Raw genomic sequence first — 19,723 nt, forward strand, 5'->3', positions numbered from 1 at the left:
ATGGGCAGTGAACTACATCCTAACTCTTGCTCTTTTTCTTCTGAGCTTTTATTGAGTGGTTAAGTTACAGAAGCACAGATCATAGTGGTAGAGGAGAGTGGTTGCTCTCATTTGACAACAGGTCTACTCTCTGTCTGTTTGCTGTTCTTCTCAGTGCCTAAAAAAGAGGAGGAACCTGGCAAATCAATGATCTCCTGAGGATACATGGAGTGAGAGGCAAAGACAAAAAAGATAGCCTCAAGAGGAAGATACCTCAAATGTTATGATGGCTCAGCCTCCTTCCCTCTTTTAAAATCTAGACTGCTTTAAAGACACAATCATTTTGAGAGCAAAGGCTAATATCTTCAAAAGCAGCAGTTTCAACCACTCGGACTGGTGAAATGTGGGGACTCATATGATAACAGAGGAACCAAAATTCAAATGTTCTTCCTGTTTGGAGTTGTCCCTAATAGTCTGATGAAGACTGATGAAGTACAGTTGCCAATAACACCCATTGGGAAGCACTGTATTGTTGCTCTTTGGCCTATTAGGAATTTCTAGGACTCAAATCTATCAGCAAAGAAAAGAGCAAAGGGTTTGTGTTGAGACCAATTCTGTTTAACATATTAAAAAATGATCAGGAAAAGGGGATGAACAACAAGGTGGCCAGATACACCGATGAAACAAATTATTCAAAGTGATAAAGAACAAGTGATAAAGAACTACAGAAGAATCTGGCCCTACCGAGTGATTGGGCCACTAAATGGCAGATGAAATTCAATGTAAATACATGTAAAGTGAGGCACCTGGGCAAACATAACCTGCACTATACCTACATTATGACGGGCTATATATAAGCTGTTACCACACACGGAAGAAATTTGGAAGTCATTGTGGGCAGTTCATTAAACACATCTCAGTGCTCAGCAGCCATCAAAAAGGCAAATAAAATGTTCGGGATTATTAAGAAGGGAATCATAAAACAGAATATCATTATGCCCCTTTATCAATCCATTGTGCATCTATACCTTGAATACTATGCCCAGTTCTTGTCTCCACATATCAAAAAGGATACAAAAGAACTAGAGAAAGTACAGAGAAGGGCAACAAGGAAGATAAGTGATATGGAGGGGCTTCCATATGAGGAGAGAGTAAAGAGTCCAGGACTCTCCAATTAAATAGTCACTTGAGAGGATTATATGACAAGGATTTATAAAATACTGAATGGTGAAGAGGAAGTCAATAGGGATTTATTAGCTGCTCTCCCTGACAGTGCAAGATCCATGGGTCAACAAAATGAAACTTGTAGTATGTTTAAAACTAAAAAAAGGACTTTTTTTGTCCACACAGAACACAGCCCCACTGGGCCAGTCAGCATGGAAGCAGAGAAAACCCCCACTGCACAGGGCACCCTCCCCCCCCCACAGTGGTTCTGGCTGGGTTGGGGGGCCAGGGCGGGAACAGGTGCCTTTGCCACCACTGCACTGCTGCAGCAGCTGTGGCAATGGGCAGGGCTGAGGAGAGACTCGCTGCTGGCTTCCCCTGCCCTGCAGCTGACGGGGGGGTGGGGGGGAAGGGGAGAATGTGCCCAGCAGCCAGTCAGATGTACCCTGTGGATTGGCTGGGCTCGACTGCCTTTGGCAGTGTCTGGCATGCTGGGAGGCATGCAGCAGCACTCCCAGCCTGCTGCTGTGAGCCAGTGCTGGCATCCCTGCACCCCGCTTCCCCTCCCAGGTGAAGGAACATACATTCTGTTCCCTCCTGATCTATTCTTCGCAGCTTAGAGAAACCAGCGAAGGTTTGATCAATTCCATCTCGGGCTTCCTGCTCATCTGTATTTAATCTAAAGGACAGTTCTTACGTTACGTTCCCAAGGCAGCGATCGGCCTAGGTTCTTCAGAAGAATTTCAGAGTACGAAAAACTCAACATCATGTTTGCTATGCTCACAAATAGAGCTCCAGGGGGGCAGAGTGTTTAATAAAAGGTAGTTATTTTGGTAAACAGTGCTATTTGAAAATTGAACACTTTTCCTTGTGATGTTAGAGCATATGGCTCTCTGTCACATGCAGTCAGAAGAAATCATGGCTCTGCATATTGCTGCTCTTAATCTCTACTGAGGATTTTCAAGTATTTTTGTAACTATACAATTAGTTCTCCAACAAGTAACTCATTTTTATGAAAAACAGATTTTCAAAGTATGATCTATGGCAAGTAACTACACTTGGGTGAAGCATAAAGGCATCAAAGCAGAAAAGTGCTGAAACAAAAGCTCTATATTTAGTAGGTATCTGTGTTTCTTTTTTGGAAGTTTTTTCTCAGAAATTAAGAAAGTTTTCTTCTGGTATGTTTACAATAATTTAGACTAAATTTTAATACTTTGAGGTATATATATGTTGGAATAATTTACAATATAGAAAATCTTTGATCTTTTTATAAATTGCAGGGCTAAATAAAAATAAATTTGGATTCTGACAGTAATTAGACTAGTAATACACGCAGAGATAATCACCTCTGTTTTTTAAAGCTAAAAATACACAGGTTGTAAATAAGTGTTGCAAGAGGACAGGATAATAAGTAATGCAATACACTGCTGAGAATCACTTTGGAATTCAGAATGACTCAAGGAACAACTGCCTGAGTATTAATACAAGTCAATATAACAGACAATAAGCAGTTTAAGAAATTGTAAAATTATTGTATATATGAGGATATTGCAGTTGTTCTGTGATACCTACAGTGCCAATTGTAGAATTAGCTCTCTCTCAACTGCACATTTTAAAGACTAATAAGACTTTAAAAATTAAACTTAGAGCATGTTACTATGATTATACCTGTTTCAACAAAGTGTAGTTGGATCCATCAGTGCTAATTTTTCTTATCTCATGATGATCAGCCAGAATTAAGAAAGGTTCCTCATCTAAACCCCAGAAGAAAGAATATATTAGACTAGCTTTTAAGTTAATTTATGGAAATTCAGGAATATAATGCTGAAATACAGATGGGCTTGAAAAATAAAATGTTACATGCTCCGACCAATGGTATGAATGAAAGAAATATTTAAAACATTCAAATGTTCCAAGAACAATCAATGATGCAGTATAAAAATGAACAAAGCAGTCAATTAGTATATATCTTTCAATGTGATTTAACTTTGCCTTTATAATAGAGAGAGGAACCATTTTAAAATGAACGATCATTTGATGTCCAAGCTGAATGTAAAGAGCATTTTACATGAGTTATTTTGATCTTTAAAGATCAGGTAATAAATAATAGTAATAGAGACTGGAAATTTCAAATTGTGTGACAGATTATAATATAACATAATATAATATAATCTTGAAACTATATTATTGATAATACAGACTGAAAAAATATATTTCATTTCAATAATTCTGAGGTGTCAAACTCACCTTTGTCCCTGGCCTGGATCCAAACCAGGGAGCCCCTTGCAGGCTGGACCCAGCAGCAGTGGACATAGTGGCAGCTTGCTATGCAGCAGTGGCAGCAGCAGTTCTGACTCTAATTTGGGGCACATGGTGACAGTTCCAGCTGCTGCTGCATGATTCAAGTTGGAGCTGAAGCTACTGCTGCTGCATGGCCCACACCCTGGTGACAACTCAAGCTGTGGCTCCAGCATACGGCACACAGTGGGCGCTGGCTGCCAGTGAGTTAAAACCATGGCAGTAGCAACAAGCAAAGTAACCAGAGAGTGACTGGGGCTGCCAACTGCTGCTGATGGTTATGTCCCCTGGGGCCTGAGGGCTCAGATTCTGTGGCATACCCCTTTCTTATCCTCTTTTAATATCAATACAGTGGCTCCATGGACTGGATTTGACCCATGTGCCATATGTTTGATGTCTCTGCAGTAACTGTTTATCACTGTGGAGGGTATTGTGCGCTGCTGTTGCACACAAAAGGCAATTTGATGGCATTTCATATGACATTTTAAAGGCTTTCTTAAGTCAGCAAACAGCGAAAAACACTGCCTCTGACCATCTTAATTCACTATTACTGGAGCTCTGTGAGCTTCACCCTCCTCCCCCCCATTTTATCATTTCCAGATTTCTCTGACCCAGATTTCATTCTCTTATTCCCAGATTTCTTTAAATGTTTATCCCACTATTCCATTAATAGATTCAAACACCTATGACATACAGAGCAGCAAAATCTCATTTTCTCTTTTTATCTTAACTGTTATTAATGTTTGATTGAAGACCAATCAGAAAGAATAGAGAATGATTAATATTATAAATGAAGAAGTCAATTAATCTTGATATCAGCTTATAAAAATAGTGAAAACATGTATGAAAATAGTGTGCTGTACAATGTACAACCACTTCAAAATCAATGTACAATCACTTTTACAGCCCATCTACCTCACCAATTAAACTTATAAAACACTCTCCACATTTTAGATGTTTGAAATATCACTAAATTAGCTTTCCAAGTAGGCTTATGGAGACAAACCACCATGGTGGGGTGAAGAGACAAGGTCATATTTTAGGTTATAGTAACTGGTAGTTGGGCCTCCAACAGGTTGGCAATTCCTCTTACAGCTCTGATAGCTGTAATAGTGGTGACTTCTCCTTAACTCTTTCAACACAATTTTAGTACACTTTTCTTCCTATTGTCTGGTCCAACCCTTCCTTTCAAGTGTCTGATATATATCTTTAAGTTTATAAGCGCCTTGTAAAAGATGAGATCCAAATAAATCAGATCCCCTATCTTTGAAGCTCCCCTTTAATATTCCTCTTAATTCTCAGAGAAGCAGCAGGGACAAGACACTCTGAAATTTAGGAGACCAGGACCTCCTGCCTTTGAGACACAAAGTGGACTATTATTGGAAAAACTTGTCTGGAGGGAGGTGGTCAGGACATAAAGAGGTTATCTACTTGTACAATAGATAAGAGGATTTCCAGCATGTTGGGAAGAGTTTAGCAGAAGAGGGATACAGTGTGTTCTGTTTCTGGATGGGAAAGGCTTATAACCAGCAGCTCCCAATCCTCCTATTGACAATCGTTGACCTCTTTTTCCTTAGTACGCTGACCCAGTGTAATTAGATTAGCTAACATATGTCAGGAACTAACACGTACAGAGCAAATAAAGAGATAACTCAGTTTTTTTGTAGATGTACAACTGTCTTGTGCATCCTGCCCAAAACAATCATCCTGTGCTGTCTAGAAATAATGTGGTAGCGATGCTTTCTATTGTGAATTAGGTTTTTGCTAGACCACAAAGATCATAATATTTTCTTTTACCTCTTTTTCATGTTTAACTTTCTCCACTAAAATACTGGGGAAATGGAAGCAAAAACATCAGCAAGATTTTAAAAAAATGTACAGTAATTACCTGTAATGTTTTACCATTATCATGTGACCATAAACCAGGGAATATAAGGTGGTGTTTTTCTTTTCTGTTTCTAAAATTTCCCACTGACTTTTGCAGACTCAGTAATTCACACTACCATAACCTGACAAAGCATGTGAGCAGAACAAATGATAAATACAGAACCTATTCTTACTTTTAAACTGGTTGCACTGAATGTATATTTCTTTTTCTGACAGAAAAGAGAATATGTTCATTTTGCTAATCAATAGTTTGTTATTCAGCAGAAATCCCATACCAATACAGATTTCAGACTTAAAATAGTAAAGTTAATGGAATACAGATTTCATAAATAACTTTACATAAAATATTATACCTGAAAGAGATTTACAACCATTTAGGTTATCAGGTTGTACTTCATACCCATCTGCACACAAACATTTGTAGGTTCCATATGTATTGATGCATTGCTGGCTACAGGGAAAGCCAGTTGAACATTCATCAATGTCTACACACGTTTTACCATCATCCTTCAGCCGGAATCCGGGCCAGCATTTGCACTGGGAAAGAAAAACAGGAATGTTCATTCTAAATTATTATTGTAAATTTTTGTGCGCCATAATTTACTCAGAACGGATTAAAAAGATCAGAAATTTAAGCCTGTTCCATGTTTCCTTGCCACTCTCTTAACAATGGCATACCTTTAGAAGAACCCTTCATGACTCACTGGTTTAATGTTAGGAAAACTTTGTTCTGTAACCTGAAATTCTCAAATGGCACATTAATGTTTGTTAATCTTTCTTAAAGAAGTATTAGGCCTTCCTGTTTTTCTATTTAATTACAGCTATTTAGTGACTTAAGGTCTTAAGAAGAGTCAACGTTTAGACTTAACTAGAATGCCAAACATGTAAGATACACGGTCTAAAAAAATGGTTACTTACTCTACCAAAAGCAAGGGCAATTTGTTGGGTTACTAAAACTGACTTCAGAATAAAGTTAAGAGGATCAGCTCTTGATTCCACAGCATCAAGAATCTTTCTGTAATAGGACAAATTTAGTACAATGATTTTTGGCATCATTGCTCACCCTCAAGCTTCAGCAAATACTTGCTTTGGATTTCCAGTTCACATGGCATTCACCTATGCCTCAGCTTGCCAGGCTTCACCTACTCTGCATGAATGGTAATTGAACAAATTACCTTTGTAATTTGTCTAGCCAACAAGTTTTGCCTAAACATAAGGAGTCATTATTAAATTAAGTGGAAGATCCTCTCCAGGTTTTCAATAAAGTACTGTTTTCTTCATCTCTTCCAACTATGAAAGTAGTGATAGATTTTTTTCACACTTGTGCTGGAAGATCCCCAAGCTGACTTAGTAGTAATCATTTACTTACAGCTTTCACTAAAACAATTGGGATGGCTTTCAGACATAAGCCCTTTGGACTACAAACAAAACTGGTCTTCTCATAATCTTGCTAGAGCACTGAGATATCTTTTTAGCCTGAAGTGAATTGGGAATAAGGACTACAGGATTAGAGAATTGAAAATAAATAGAAAATGCCACATGAACTATCTTTATAGCCCAGTGATCTGAGGCAAGACCACTCTATGCTCCTGTAAATTAGAAAAGACAGTTGCCATAGGGGTAGGCAGAAGAGAATACATCCTCCGAAGGCTTGATTTGGTTCTGAATAACAGTATCAATTTTTTTGTCTTGAAGTACACTCAGGGGCTAAATACAGATATTCAGAGGTATTAGGAGGAGGTCAAATTGGTTCAGAATGGCTGCTCAGTATCAGCTAAGTCAGGATGAGCTACAGGGAGGGGGTTTGAGGGCAAGTATGTTGGAGGGGAACAGGAGTCCAACAGAGAATGAGGAGCAGACCCACCCTGTGAGGGGTGCAAGGGCAATTGAGTCCTGTGGGTGGTATGTGGGGGCAGGCACTACTTGTGGGTAGGATGAGAGGACAGGTGCAACCCAAGGGATGGGTGGGGGGACAGGGAGACATGACCTGCACATGGGTGGGGGACAGGCATGAGCTGTGAAGGGTGGGGAAGCAGATGTGACCTGAAGTCATGGGGGCAGCATGAACTGTCGGGTTTTGCTGGGGTCTGAGAGTGTAAGGCAGGATAAGGGAGCCTTGCAGGATCCATGGGGGAGTTTGAGGGACCAGGGGCTATATTTAGCTCCCCAACCCTCCCAATGAACCTACGCCATTATCCTTCCTATCTCTCGCTGCACAAGGACTGACTTGCTTGGCTCTGGCAGTGGTGAACACAGATAGAAGCAGCTTCATCCAGAGCAACTTGTGGGGTGGGGGACCAGCTGATCCAGAGGGGAGCATATGGCTGAGAAGCAAGAAATAGCTCAGTGCAGGAGAGGAGGTTAAAAAAGCAGCCCCAGAGCTTGGGTCCAGCAGCTGGGTTTTCCCAGACATGGGGCTGTGCAGAGAAAGTGTACAAAAAAGTTTCACCCACCAGTTTGATCTAAATCAAATATGCTTTATACTACATCAATACATATTTATCTTAAACTGGATTCCACATTTTTTAGACTAGCTTGTATGCGTGGAATGTCTGTACAGTTACAGGCTTAAACTGATTGCCGGTCACTGAGACTGAATCTGTAAGTGTAAGGTTTGCACTGAGATGATCTAAGTTTAAATTGGGAGGCCATTCTGAACCTGATTTAACTACCGCAAATGTCTGTACTTAGCCTTGATAAATGCTTGCAGATGAAAAGGTATGGGATCTCTTTCACTGATATCTAAAGCAGAGAACCTCAGTTTTAAGACAGCATGTGGTCTTCCAGTTACTGGCATATTGAATCTAAAGGACTGAATGGGGATAGAGTACTTCATTAATCTTGATTTAGGAAAAGTCCCAGCCTTTAAACGGAAAGTCTTCTATCGTTGTCTGTCCCTCCTCTTGTATTCCTGAAGACTACAACCTTGAAGGCACTGGATGTAGCCATAGATCAATCCACCATGTACAATTCATGTAACTTTGCCTGTAAAATTGTCTGGGCTGCCACATTCCATGATACTAGACTTCAGCTATTATTCTTTTTTGGCTTTTTTCTTGACAAAACTGTGGTAGCCTGTGCCAGTTTAGATAGAAGATAGGATAGAGATAAACTTTATAGACTAATTAAATTAAATTGGCACATAAGCTTTTGTGAGCCTGAGCATCTGAACAGGTGAAGTGTGCTTGGGATCAAGAAAGCTCGTGAATCTCCAATTTAGTTAGTCTATAACAGAGGTGGGCAATTATTTGGGACTGCAGGACACTTAGGCAGTTCTGGAAGGCTGCTGTGCCCCAGTCAGCACCTCCTGCTATGCAACAGCCTGGAGTCCACGCACCTTGTGGCTCCTCCCCACCACTGCCTACAGCGCACAGCCCCAGCCCTGACTGTGGCCAGCTTTACCCACTCCAGACCTGCCCCCACCAGCCACTTTTCCCCTGCTCCAAGCAGCAGCTTCTGCCTGGCCACTGCTCAACGTAGGCCAATGTTTACATCCCATGTTTACAGTTAAGGCTCCTCAGAAGATCAGTGTAGGTAAGTAGACATGGAAAACCTTACCAAAAATGCCCATATCTCCCTCCGTATAAATGAGCTAGTCCATCAATGACTTGCTTGCTTTTCCCTCAAGCCACTATGTAATTTCTCTGATCCTGACACTTTATACAAGTAGTCCATTAATCTCAATGCTCAGTCCTGTAGTCGTGCACAGAGAGAGCTGACCAACAGATGACATTAGAATAATGCCCAAGAACTTCTGATATATATCTATGTAAATACATATAATTGTTTCCTTTTCCTTCTCTGCCCTGCATCCTCTGATTGTTTGTGTTGGTGCTGAATGTATGACCAGATACCTTGTTCCAGGTAGATCTAAACCCTCAGACTAACCACAACCTTGCCATAGGCAACCTTGATAATAGGCACATTTTATCGATACACAGTGATAGCAGGTAAGAGTAATGCAAACAATTCTATATCTAGAATAGATATATGCATTACTTTAATGAATATCTACTTCACCTGCAAGACAACCTCCAAAAGCACACTTCTCAATACCATTTTCTAACCATAAATCTGTTGCAGATACTTCTTACATCTTTCTGTCATTAGACTGTAAACACATCAGGATGTGAATCATGTTTTCCTCTGTGGTCCTATCTTACTTAGCCCAAAGGTATGCTCATTCTGATTATAGCTTCTTTAACTGTTGCCCTATTAGAAACAACAAATTATTATTTTGCTGAGTTTATTTTACTATGAGACAGGTCCAGCCTTGAAGAGTCAGGAGTCTCTAACGTATCACCTCTCCTGCTTTCTGATTGTGGGCTAACAAGTTGTTGTTTTGCATGCTTTAGACCACAACTGCATGGAGGAAGGAGTAACAAATGCCCAGCATCTATTTATAAACCAAAAATATTTTTCTTAAAGCAAAAATGTTACAGATCACGTACTGTAGGTTTTTCCTTTTATATTTTTGATTTTACCTTCAAATAAACTTTGGAATTGGGGAGAAAGGACTTCTTGGACTTAGACGTACACTTCTTAAGCTCTATATTCCCTTTGGGCATAGACAGTTATAGCAATTGTTTCAATAGCAATGGATATTGATAAAAGCTGTTACGATACAGCTGTTACGTCTACATGATTCTATTACAGCTGTAACCCTATTTCATAAATAACAACTGGATGACAATAACTTACTATCCATGGACAAAAAACGAGGTGAAGTTAATTCAATAAGGCAAGATTTTTCGCTACTAAAAAGAAACCAAGGTTTTTGGTTTTTCAAATACAATCCAACCATTTTGGAAGTTCTAAGAGTCTAGACAAAAAGTTCAAGCATCCATGAAGGATCAAGTTCTTTAGTCTTCATAGCCACTGATTTTCTTACTCAAGCATTCATTCACATTGTAGTTTGTCTCATCAGATCCCTCACTACAACCCTGGCCCAAACACCAGTGGTAGCATAATGATATAAAATTATTAGTGAGATGTTCCAAGTCTCCCTCGTTCTATTAAAAAGATCAGACCAATATTGAATCTGGCCCTTAGGACTCCTCTAGAAGTTCAATTTATGCTATGATTACTGTGTTTATCACAGCATAAATGGAAAAGATACTACATGGCCACCCAGTTGAAGGTGCCATGAAATGGCAAACCAGGCATAAAAATTTTCTACATGTTCTATAGGTTCTATATATACAAAATGTTCTACATGCTATATAATGAAGACCTTTTTTTTGCAAGTGTTTTATTGGACTAACTGCATAGTTGGGATAAAGTTAAACTGGTTTGTGGGGTGCCTTAAATTGAATGCATGTCAGGTCGTGGGCCAGGGCCAAAGATCAACTGATTGTCGACTTCAGCCAATGGACTGCACCGGGGTCTCGAATTTGCCTTAACACTGGGGATGAATCAGCTGTTTACTGGCCCAGCCTTGGACTTGCAGACACATTGCTTTCAACTTGCCATGATCCTAGGTTTGCCCTCCACTGGAAAGTAGAAAGAACACATTTGGGTTTTAGTTCCTGATACCGAAATTGCAGCTTCTGCCATGCATGTGTACCATGGCAGCAGGTGTGATTATTAGGACAGGGGATCAGATCACACAGAGCCTTTATCACACAGAGCCTTTAATGAATGCGTGTCTGCCTCTACATATCTATTTTCAAGTTAACAGAATAATTAATGTTTGGTCATTTCCTTAGAATCTGAGAACAGGCTTTTCCAAGTTTCTCAGAAAAAATAATTAAGTGACAGAGAGAGGAAAGTTGCTAGTTCTCCAGTACAAAACACATTCTGAAAATGTTATTAATTTTGTATTGTTCTACTTTATTAATATCTTAATTGACTATTAGAAAAGATACATATTTATTACTTTCAGGAGCATTTCCTTACGACCAAATCTGTATAATTTGTTTGTGGTTTGTTTAAATCAGCATGATTAACTGTGGGTTTTCTAATGCTATTTTGTACTTTTGCTATTGCATGTTCATCTTTATTATCCAACAGACAATGTATTCACTTATTAGTTGTCTGACATATATAGAAATAGATACTAATGCTATTACCATGCCCATTTTGACTGATACAAACCTTATATGGTTTTGTGATTTTATCTGATATAATCATGGATTAATAATTTATATTATATTGCACCATATGCCAGGACCACCAACCTTGTAACCAACAGGAAAATCCTGACAATCTTGAGAACAGCCACTTATTTTCTTACTCAAGCATTCATTGATGTGGCAGTTTCCCTCATCAGATCCATCAGTACAATCCTCTTTGTTATCACAAACATGTATTTGGGAAATGCACTTGCCATTTCTGCACATAAAAAAGGAACTGTTGCATGACTGTTCTGGAAAAAAAATTAAATAAAATACCACAAATGAGAACCAGCATCAGCTGTTGAATTAATAGATTGTCTCATAGATCAGTTCCAATCTATGATTTGAAGGTACCAAAACCTGTCCCATGCACGATCAATCCTATATACTGATTTGGGACAGTGATTTGGGACAATCCTATATACCGAATCCTACTGATTCGGGACAGTGATTCAAATCACCGGATCAAATCACTGTTTCCTGAATTGTCTGAATCCAAATCTGAAGTAAATGCTAGTCATTTCACAGAGGTCTACTATGCATACAAGCTTACCACTCTATTTATTAGACTCAAATCTAATCTCTTCTCTTGTGCTAATGAATCCTCTCTTGATAGTTACATGCCATTTCATGACTCCTGGAATGAGCTGTATGAACAATTCTTCTTCCCACTCCTTAGCACTTCATTAAGCCATTAATGTAACCATATGCAAGTCTTCATGATGATTATAAAGTATTGTGATGATATGGACCTGCTTACACCATATTTCAGGTTCAAATTCCAATTTAAGTCCTTGAACATTCACTACTCAAATTCATTGCTCAAGTTACGAGGGGGTATGTATGTGTGTATAACCCATACTTATGCTTCAAATTAGGTGCAGCATATAACCATCTAATCCTATTTGCATAATATTCCAGGTCAAGAATAAAATCCCATTCTTTAATGGGACTGGGATTAATGGCATGTACTCTGGTGGTACTGATCACATAGTAGGGCTGCTAGGTAGGGCAGTCATTGATGGGGCTGGGAGAGTGGGCAGGGTAACACTCTGGGGAGCTGAGGGAGCAGGCAGAGTATGGGGCCTGGTGGGGGTCCCCCCATGGTCCCCTCCCTCTCCTCCAGCCCTACCCCTACCCCCTACTTGCCAGCATGGAGTCCAGGTCCAGCTACTTGCAGTGGCAATCCCCAAACCTCTGAAGCTCTCTGAATCTTTTCCAAATTGATTTGGAAAGCTTTGAATCAATGTGGACCTTTTTTTTTGGTCTCACAATTCAATTTAGATTTGGAGATTCGGCTGCCATATCAGGCCAAATCAGCATCCAAAGGATTGCACAGCCCTAATGCATAGCCCAATACTATTGTAGCCACTGGCATATGATAGCTATGTCTGCTGATCTTGTAGAAGTTATACAGATGGTATGGTCAGCTCCTATGAAATTTGCCTATAATCATAGGAATGCTGATTTATTTTAGAACTTATTAGAAATGTAAACAGCCTTGAAACTACTTTGTTACACCTAATGTGGTTGTATTTATTTTATCAGCTGAGATAAAAAACCAAACAGTTTTTTGGCCAAGGGCTGAAAAGTTATAATTATATTCTCATAGAATGAATGATGCATTAAAAAACCAAAATGTTTAATAAATTTATTAGGATTAAAGTCTTGTGAAATATAATTCATGTTTCTTATTATTATATATTTATACTATTATATATTTAAAAGAAGAAAACAAACCTGAGCTTCTGCATTTTATGTTTACAGGAGCTTCATCAGAATGATCTGGGCAATCAAAGTCCCCATCACATTGCCACTGAGAATTTAAGAGACATCTTCCATCAGCACAACTGAATTCTCCAGGACTACAATGACGGTACCCTGAAATAGCGTAATAAAAGATTTATTGCTTGATGTTTTGTGCACACACATATTTTAGTATGGTGTTATAACAGCATTAATACAAATAAAAATATAAACAGATAAAGAGATATATACAAACACTTGTTCACATATTGTTTCATTTCAATATATAGTATAAATCCTATGCATATACAATAATCTATATATTTTCAAAAATGATCAACAAATAGTTAAGGGAGTTTCTCCAAGCTCTGACATAGTCATAAATCTATTGTTTTTCTTCTTTAGAGTAAATATAGCTTCCTATAGGCATTGCATAACAATGTAATATGTATGCAGTTCAATAAGGAGAAATGCAGAGTGCTTCATCTGGGGAGAAGCAACATGAATATAGGTTAGGAGATGTCCTGTCCAGCTTGATAACTGAAAGGGACCTTGGGGCTATGGTTGATCACAGAATGAACATGAGCTGCCAGCATGATGCTGTAGTCAACAGAGCTAATAGCATCCTGGATTGCATTAGTCAATGTGTTGTCAGCAGGACCAAGGAAGTGATACTTATTCTCTACTCGGCACTGGTGAGACTCCCGCTGGCGTATTGTGTCCAGTTCTGGGTGCTACACTTCAAAAAAGATGTGGAAAGTCCTGAAAGGGTCCAGAGAAGGGGCACAAGAATGATTAAGAGCCTGGAGGACAAGCTTTAAGAGGAAAAACTAAGTGATCAGGGACCATTTAGCCTGTGGAAGAGAAGACTGAGAGGGGACTTGGTAGTCTTCTATAAGTATTTAAGGCATGAATATTGGAAACAATGGCTATAAATAGTTAGATGATCATTTCAGGTTGGATGTAAGGAAGAACTTCTTTATAGTAAGGGTGATCAGAAACAGAATAAAATAAAATAGATAAATAAAGAGAATTTAGAGCCAAATTCTAAGGAAGAGAATCTGACCATCAAGCCCAATTTGACTATCACCTGGAAGCTTTATATTGAATCTAAATGATGTCCTAAGCACAAGTGCATGCAATTAGTTTTCCAAAATGTAGCTGATGGGTGCAAACAAACATTGATGGGACCCAGCTCAGGCTTAGGCAGCTTACATTAAGCCACCTAAACCTGAGGGCCTTGTTACATGGTCATTGTAGATGGCTTCTGTCACTTTTGATCCCTGGATTGGTTGCACATTAACAACTTTAAGTGCCTTAAAGTACTCCTCATTTGGCTTAAAGATATGCCACTCCAGGGCAGAATTTTCTCTAGTCTGCCTAATTTTGCTCCTGTTCCATGAAGGTGTGGCCACTCTCCACAGCTATTCCACCTAAGGCGAAGTTCCCCAGCATCCTAGGATCTAGTTGCCCCTCCTGGCTCCTGCCCCAGGGTGGAGATGCTGGAGTGCAGCAAGGCTAGGCATGGCACCTCTGCCTTGCTGCTCCCACTGGGAAGAGCCAGAATCATAGCCCTGAAGTGTCTGGTGTCTGTGATGCCCCCCAGATTAACTTGCTGCTCTCAATTCCCAGGGAAGACTTGGGCAGCAGTGCCTGTGGGGGAAGCAGGTTGGTGCTCACCCATTCCAGTGACTTTCAATTAAACCTATGCCCAGATCCATTCTCTGCTGCAGGCATCCCCCAAATGGTCCCTTCCCTGAGGCAGAACCCATGCTCTATTAAGCTATGCAAGATCCAGATGCCAGCTCCCCACTCTTGGCTCACCCAGAAGCAGCTGCAGTTGGCAGGTACCTGAAGTCCTTGACCAGCCCCCCTCCCCACCAACCTGCTCCCCTGCCATAGCAGCCAGGTGGCACGGGCCACATCTGGGTTGGGGCTGCACAGAGCAGGCAGGAAGGCTGTGCCATTCACTGCTATATCCCAAGCCCACCAGGAGCAGGATGTCCCATCACTATACCTCTGCTCAGGCATGTTCCCAGAACAGAACTAGGAGGTAGGGGCAGGACTAGCTAGCTTGTTGCTGTTGTCAGACAATGCCAGCACCTCATTCGTGGAGCTCTCTAGCTCTCCCCACACCACTGGTCCAGAAACATGCCTTGGGGAGTAAGAGATGGGACCTTCAGCCTCCATTGGGCTTGGGAGGTGGCTGTGAATGGTGCAGCCTCCTCCTGTCAAATATTCAAGATAGTCAACAGTAGTGTGCAAATGAAAAAATAATTTCCAGATTCTATAATGTGAATGGAGCTGATGGCTCACTGCCCTGATTGCAATATTATTTTTTCAATATGAGCTTTTTCCTAGATTTAATTCCAGTCGTGGTGGTCTTTGCCAATTGTATTTTTTTTTTTTTTTGGTAGAGAGTCTGCATAAACTTCTTAGTATCTAACGATGAACAGTACCAGAAATAATTTTGAATCTCAAAATGGATGAAAATAAGGAGTTCTAAATTGACTCAAGAATGACTTTTCAAGTCAATCATCAGTGCAAAATGGAAGTTCCATGGAGCAGCGCAAATGCCGCATGCCCTCACCTATATTTATAATGATTTACTGTTCCAGACTGGATAACAGTTAGATAGCATGATAATATCAAGAGTAATGAAAGCTTTCAAAGGTGCTCTGGATTGAAGTAATGCCTCTAGTCAATGTGTAACTTCAGAAACAAAAAATGGAGATGAAAACTTGAAAAGATTCACACTTCTGGAAAACATAATCCAAAACTTTGAATAACTGATCAAATGCAAACTAAAATATTTATAAAATAAAAGGAAACCAGAGCAGTTAATGCGTATCTGTCTTCTATCTAAAGAGCACTTGGAAGATTTATTGTTATTCCTAGGAGTTTCTTCTCTGACTATGGCCCAAAAATGAATGTCTTATTCCACACTTGTCTAACTCTACCCCAACATAATTGGTCAAATAAAAGATACCACCATAATAAATCCTTGCCTCTCACAAAATTTCTGAGCCATCATGACTAAACATCACTATAATACTACCTGATATTACCCACATGCATCTCAGAGATATAAAAGGCTTCAAAATGCTGAAACCATGGAGCAATAATCTTATGGTGGTATCTTTCAAGAAAAACAATATTCGTATTTAAACAGCAACACCACAATCATTTTCCCCAATAATGTAGACCATTAAAATGTGGACTAGCTTTTGATTCTAGCCACTGAAGTAGGAGATTTTTTTTTCTGGATATCTTTATCCTTAGTGTCCCCTGGCAAATTGTAGATATATTATTTAATGCAACCCAAGAGATCCTTTCCAGAGGCAAAACTGGAAGCCTAAGGGAGCAAATCTCATCAGTGTTGACTTGAGATGCCTATGCATCTCCTACCTATTAACTTTCAGCCCTATGAGGCCACATTTTCTAGGTGTGTTTTTAACTAGCTAGTATAATCTGCTAATGCTACTGCCACACAAGTGTTTCAAGATCCATCTCTTTGCATTGCTACACCAACAGAGGATGACTCAAATTTGTATTAGTGTCCTTAGGAACTTGTTGAAATCTTGACATACTACTTTCTAATAGGAAATGTCAAAAATACTTCAATCAATTTGTTCTCAGGGACTCATCTCCAAGGTTGCAGTGGGGAAACTCCCCTTGAACAACCCTTTCTTCTGTTAACTACACAAAAACATAACATTACCTGATAATCTTACATGAGCAAGCTGGACAACCCAAAATATTATGGTAAGTTTATGGCACCATAAAATATTGGACCAAAAGAAATCTCATGAGGTTCAATAAGGAAAAGTGCAAAGTCCTGCACTTAGAACAGAAAAATGTCATGCCCTGGTACAGGCTGCGGACCAACTGTCTAAGAAGTAGCCCTGCAGAAAAGGACCTGGGGGTTACACTGGACAATAAGCTGAATATAAGCCAGCAGTGTGCCTTTATTTTGTACTAGTAAGAGTCTTGACAGCATATCAAGGGAAATAATTATCCCCCTCTATTCTGCACTGGTAAGAGCACATCTGCAATACTGTGTCCAGTTTTGTGTCCCCGCCCCCCTCCCCGAGAGAAAACTAGAGAAGGGATGTGGATAAACAGGTGAGAGTCCAGAGGACAGCAAAGAAAATAGTTAGGGGGCTGGGGAACATTTCTTATGAGGAGAGGCTGAGGGGACTGGCTTTATTTAGTCTGGAGTAGAAAAGACTGAAGGGAGATTTAATAGCAGCCTTCAACTACTTGAAGGGTAGTTAGAAAGAGGATGGAGCCAGACAGTTCTCAGTGGTGGCATATTTAATGGAACAAGAAGCAATGGTCTAAAATTGCAGGAAGGGAATTTTAGTTTCGATATTAGGAAAAACTTTCTAATTAAGAGGGTAGTAAAGGACTGAACCGAAAGAGATTGTAGAATGTCTATCCTTACAAGCGTTTAAGACCAGTTAAATAAAACCTTGACTTAGCTGTTATACTTGGGAATGGTCCCATTTTGAGCAGGGTGTTGGACTAGAAGACCTATTGATGTCCTATCCAACTATGATTGTACGAATTAACTACTCTGTTCACCATCTGGGTCAATTCTCCCATACAACACTTTGCAATGGTAACAGAGAAGAAAAGTTTCTTTGCCACCACCACTGCCAAAACATAGATCTATGCCACAATTGGTTGGCTTTGAATACTCCATCAATCAACTAGGTGATTGACAGAGTTGATGTCAAGGTCAGTGGGAAAGTCCCCCAGAGACTTCTGGAAGGCTTGTGGCCCTATGACCTTCTGGGGGAGGACAGGCCTATCCAGTCCACCACATTAGCAGAGGCAACAGAGGACAGAGATCTGTGGCACTAGGAAGTAGTGGTCTGTCCATAACAGAGGTGTCTTAATAATCTAAATCCCTGTTTCTGCTCAGGTGCAAAACATTAGGTCCAGCATGTTCCTCACTTCACATCAAGTTTTTTTTTTTCTTCAAGGAACATCTAGTCATAATCTCTCCACTAGAACATACAGAACGTATTTGTTAATAACAAATCCACTGAGGAATCCATTTCTACAGTGAGAGAATTCATTTAAAATGCATATTCACGAAAAACTTCATATGATTACAAATACAAAATGTACTGGATTTTAGAAACAGGTTGTTCTGAAACCCCAGTTTAGCCTTTTGTTTAGTGAAAGTTCTGTCCTATTTACATAAAATCTTGTTCCTTTCCTAAAGTTGGGGTAATTCTGGTCTCATTCTGGTCTTATTTTACAATATAATTGACTTACTTCTTAATGAACTTGAAACTATAATGGAGCATAACTACAATGCAGTTAGTATTTTAACAGAATGTTCCATTAGTCTTATAAATGATATGTTTATGACTAAAGTAAGAATAAAAAGACAGATATTTAATCTATTATTTTTCATGTATCATGGTGACAGGTTTTGGCATACGTGCTGCTATATTTGCTAAATAGCTGCAAGTTGTGTGCTGTGTAATAACTCAATAATTCTTTGATATATATGGAATAAAATAAATTAGAATGATTGAAAGCCTTTTATGGCTTTCCCAGTGTAGTATACCTAGACATCATCTACCTTCTAAAATGTTAATTTCCTTTGAATGTTGGATATTTCCAGATTCTCTCTCTACCACAGTATGAATAATGAAATAATTAAGAAATATTACCACCAAAAAAGGAAATGTTACTTAATTCTGAAGCTTGTGGATGCTACCTTTAATAGTTGTGAAAATTTCCCCTATGCATTTCAGATTTGCCCTAAGTAAACCTTGATTAGAGTGAGGCTCTACCTGTATCCCCATTCAAGCTGCCCCAGGAGCTGTCAGAGAAAGACTGTGGATTTGATCAAACATTCAAACTTCCTCAAATGGGAACAATCTTTCTTCTTTAGTCTCATTTGAGGTACCTTGCTGCACATGACTGATATACACAGTCAAGCAGTATGTAGATTCCTTGTTCAGGTGTTAGTTTTGTGTACCTCATTAGGCAGTAATATATAAAGCCAAGTGATACCTCTAGTTTTGGGAAGAGGTTCTCCCTGTGACAGCTTACGTATCTTCCACAAAAGTTTGTGGAATTGTTCACTGTTGATACGAAAAGAAATATTTGGGGTCTCTTCTACATAGTAACAAAAGTGCTGCTTTTGAGGTGTCATGCAGCCTATGGCAAAAAATAAAAGGAATAATGGAAAACAAGAGGTGATGAAAAGGTAGACTGATCTCTTGGTTCTGCTATAGTGGCTTTCTCTGTGGCACTGAAGTGCTTCATTTGACTAAGAAGAGATTTGATACCTGATTTGATATCCATCCTTAACAGTAATGAATCAGACCTTAAACTATATGTATATACATACATACATACATACATCTGCATACATATATGTACACACATATATACATACATATATCTACACATACACAGAGAGAAAACTGGGGGGCTGTGGTGTAGACACCCACACAGTCAAATGGGTCACCAACTGGCTGGAGGGCCACACCCAGAGGGTGGTA

General features: G+C 39.5%; 1 protein-coding gene across 1 annotated transcript in view; it reads right to left on the bottom strand.

Annotated features, from left to right (window-relative positions):
* Positions 1-19,723, bottom strand: part of LRP1B (LDL receptor related protein 1B) — a 1,585,724-nt gene that overhangs the window by 278,110 nt on the left and 1,287,891 nt on the right. The window contains exons 54-57 of the mRNA XM_019553609.1: positions 13,185-13,325; positions 11,508-11,695; positions 5,682-5,865; positions 2,812-2,897 (exon numbers count right to left, since the gene is read on the bottom strand). Of these exons, the coding sequence (XP_019409154.1) occupies positions 2,812-2,897; positions 5,682-5,865; positions 11,508-11,695; positions 13,185-13,325 (599 nt within the window). The remainder of the gene's footprint in view (positions 1-2,811; positions 2,898-5,681; positions 5,866-11,507; positions 11,696-13,184; positions 13,326-19,723) is intronic.

Source organism: Crocodylus porosus, unplaced genomic scaffold (assembly GCF_001723895.1).
Source record: "Crocodylus porosus isolate Cpor-Errol unplaced genomic scaffold, CroPor_comp1, whole genome shotgun sequence".
Taxonomy (NCBI): Eukaryota; Metazoa; Chordata; order Crocodylia; family Crocodylidae; genus Crocodylus; species Crocodylus porosus.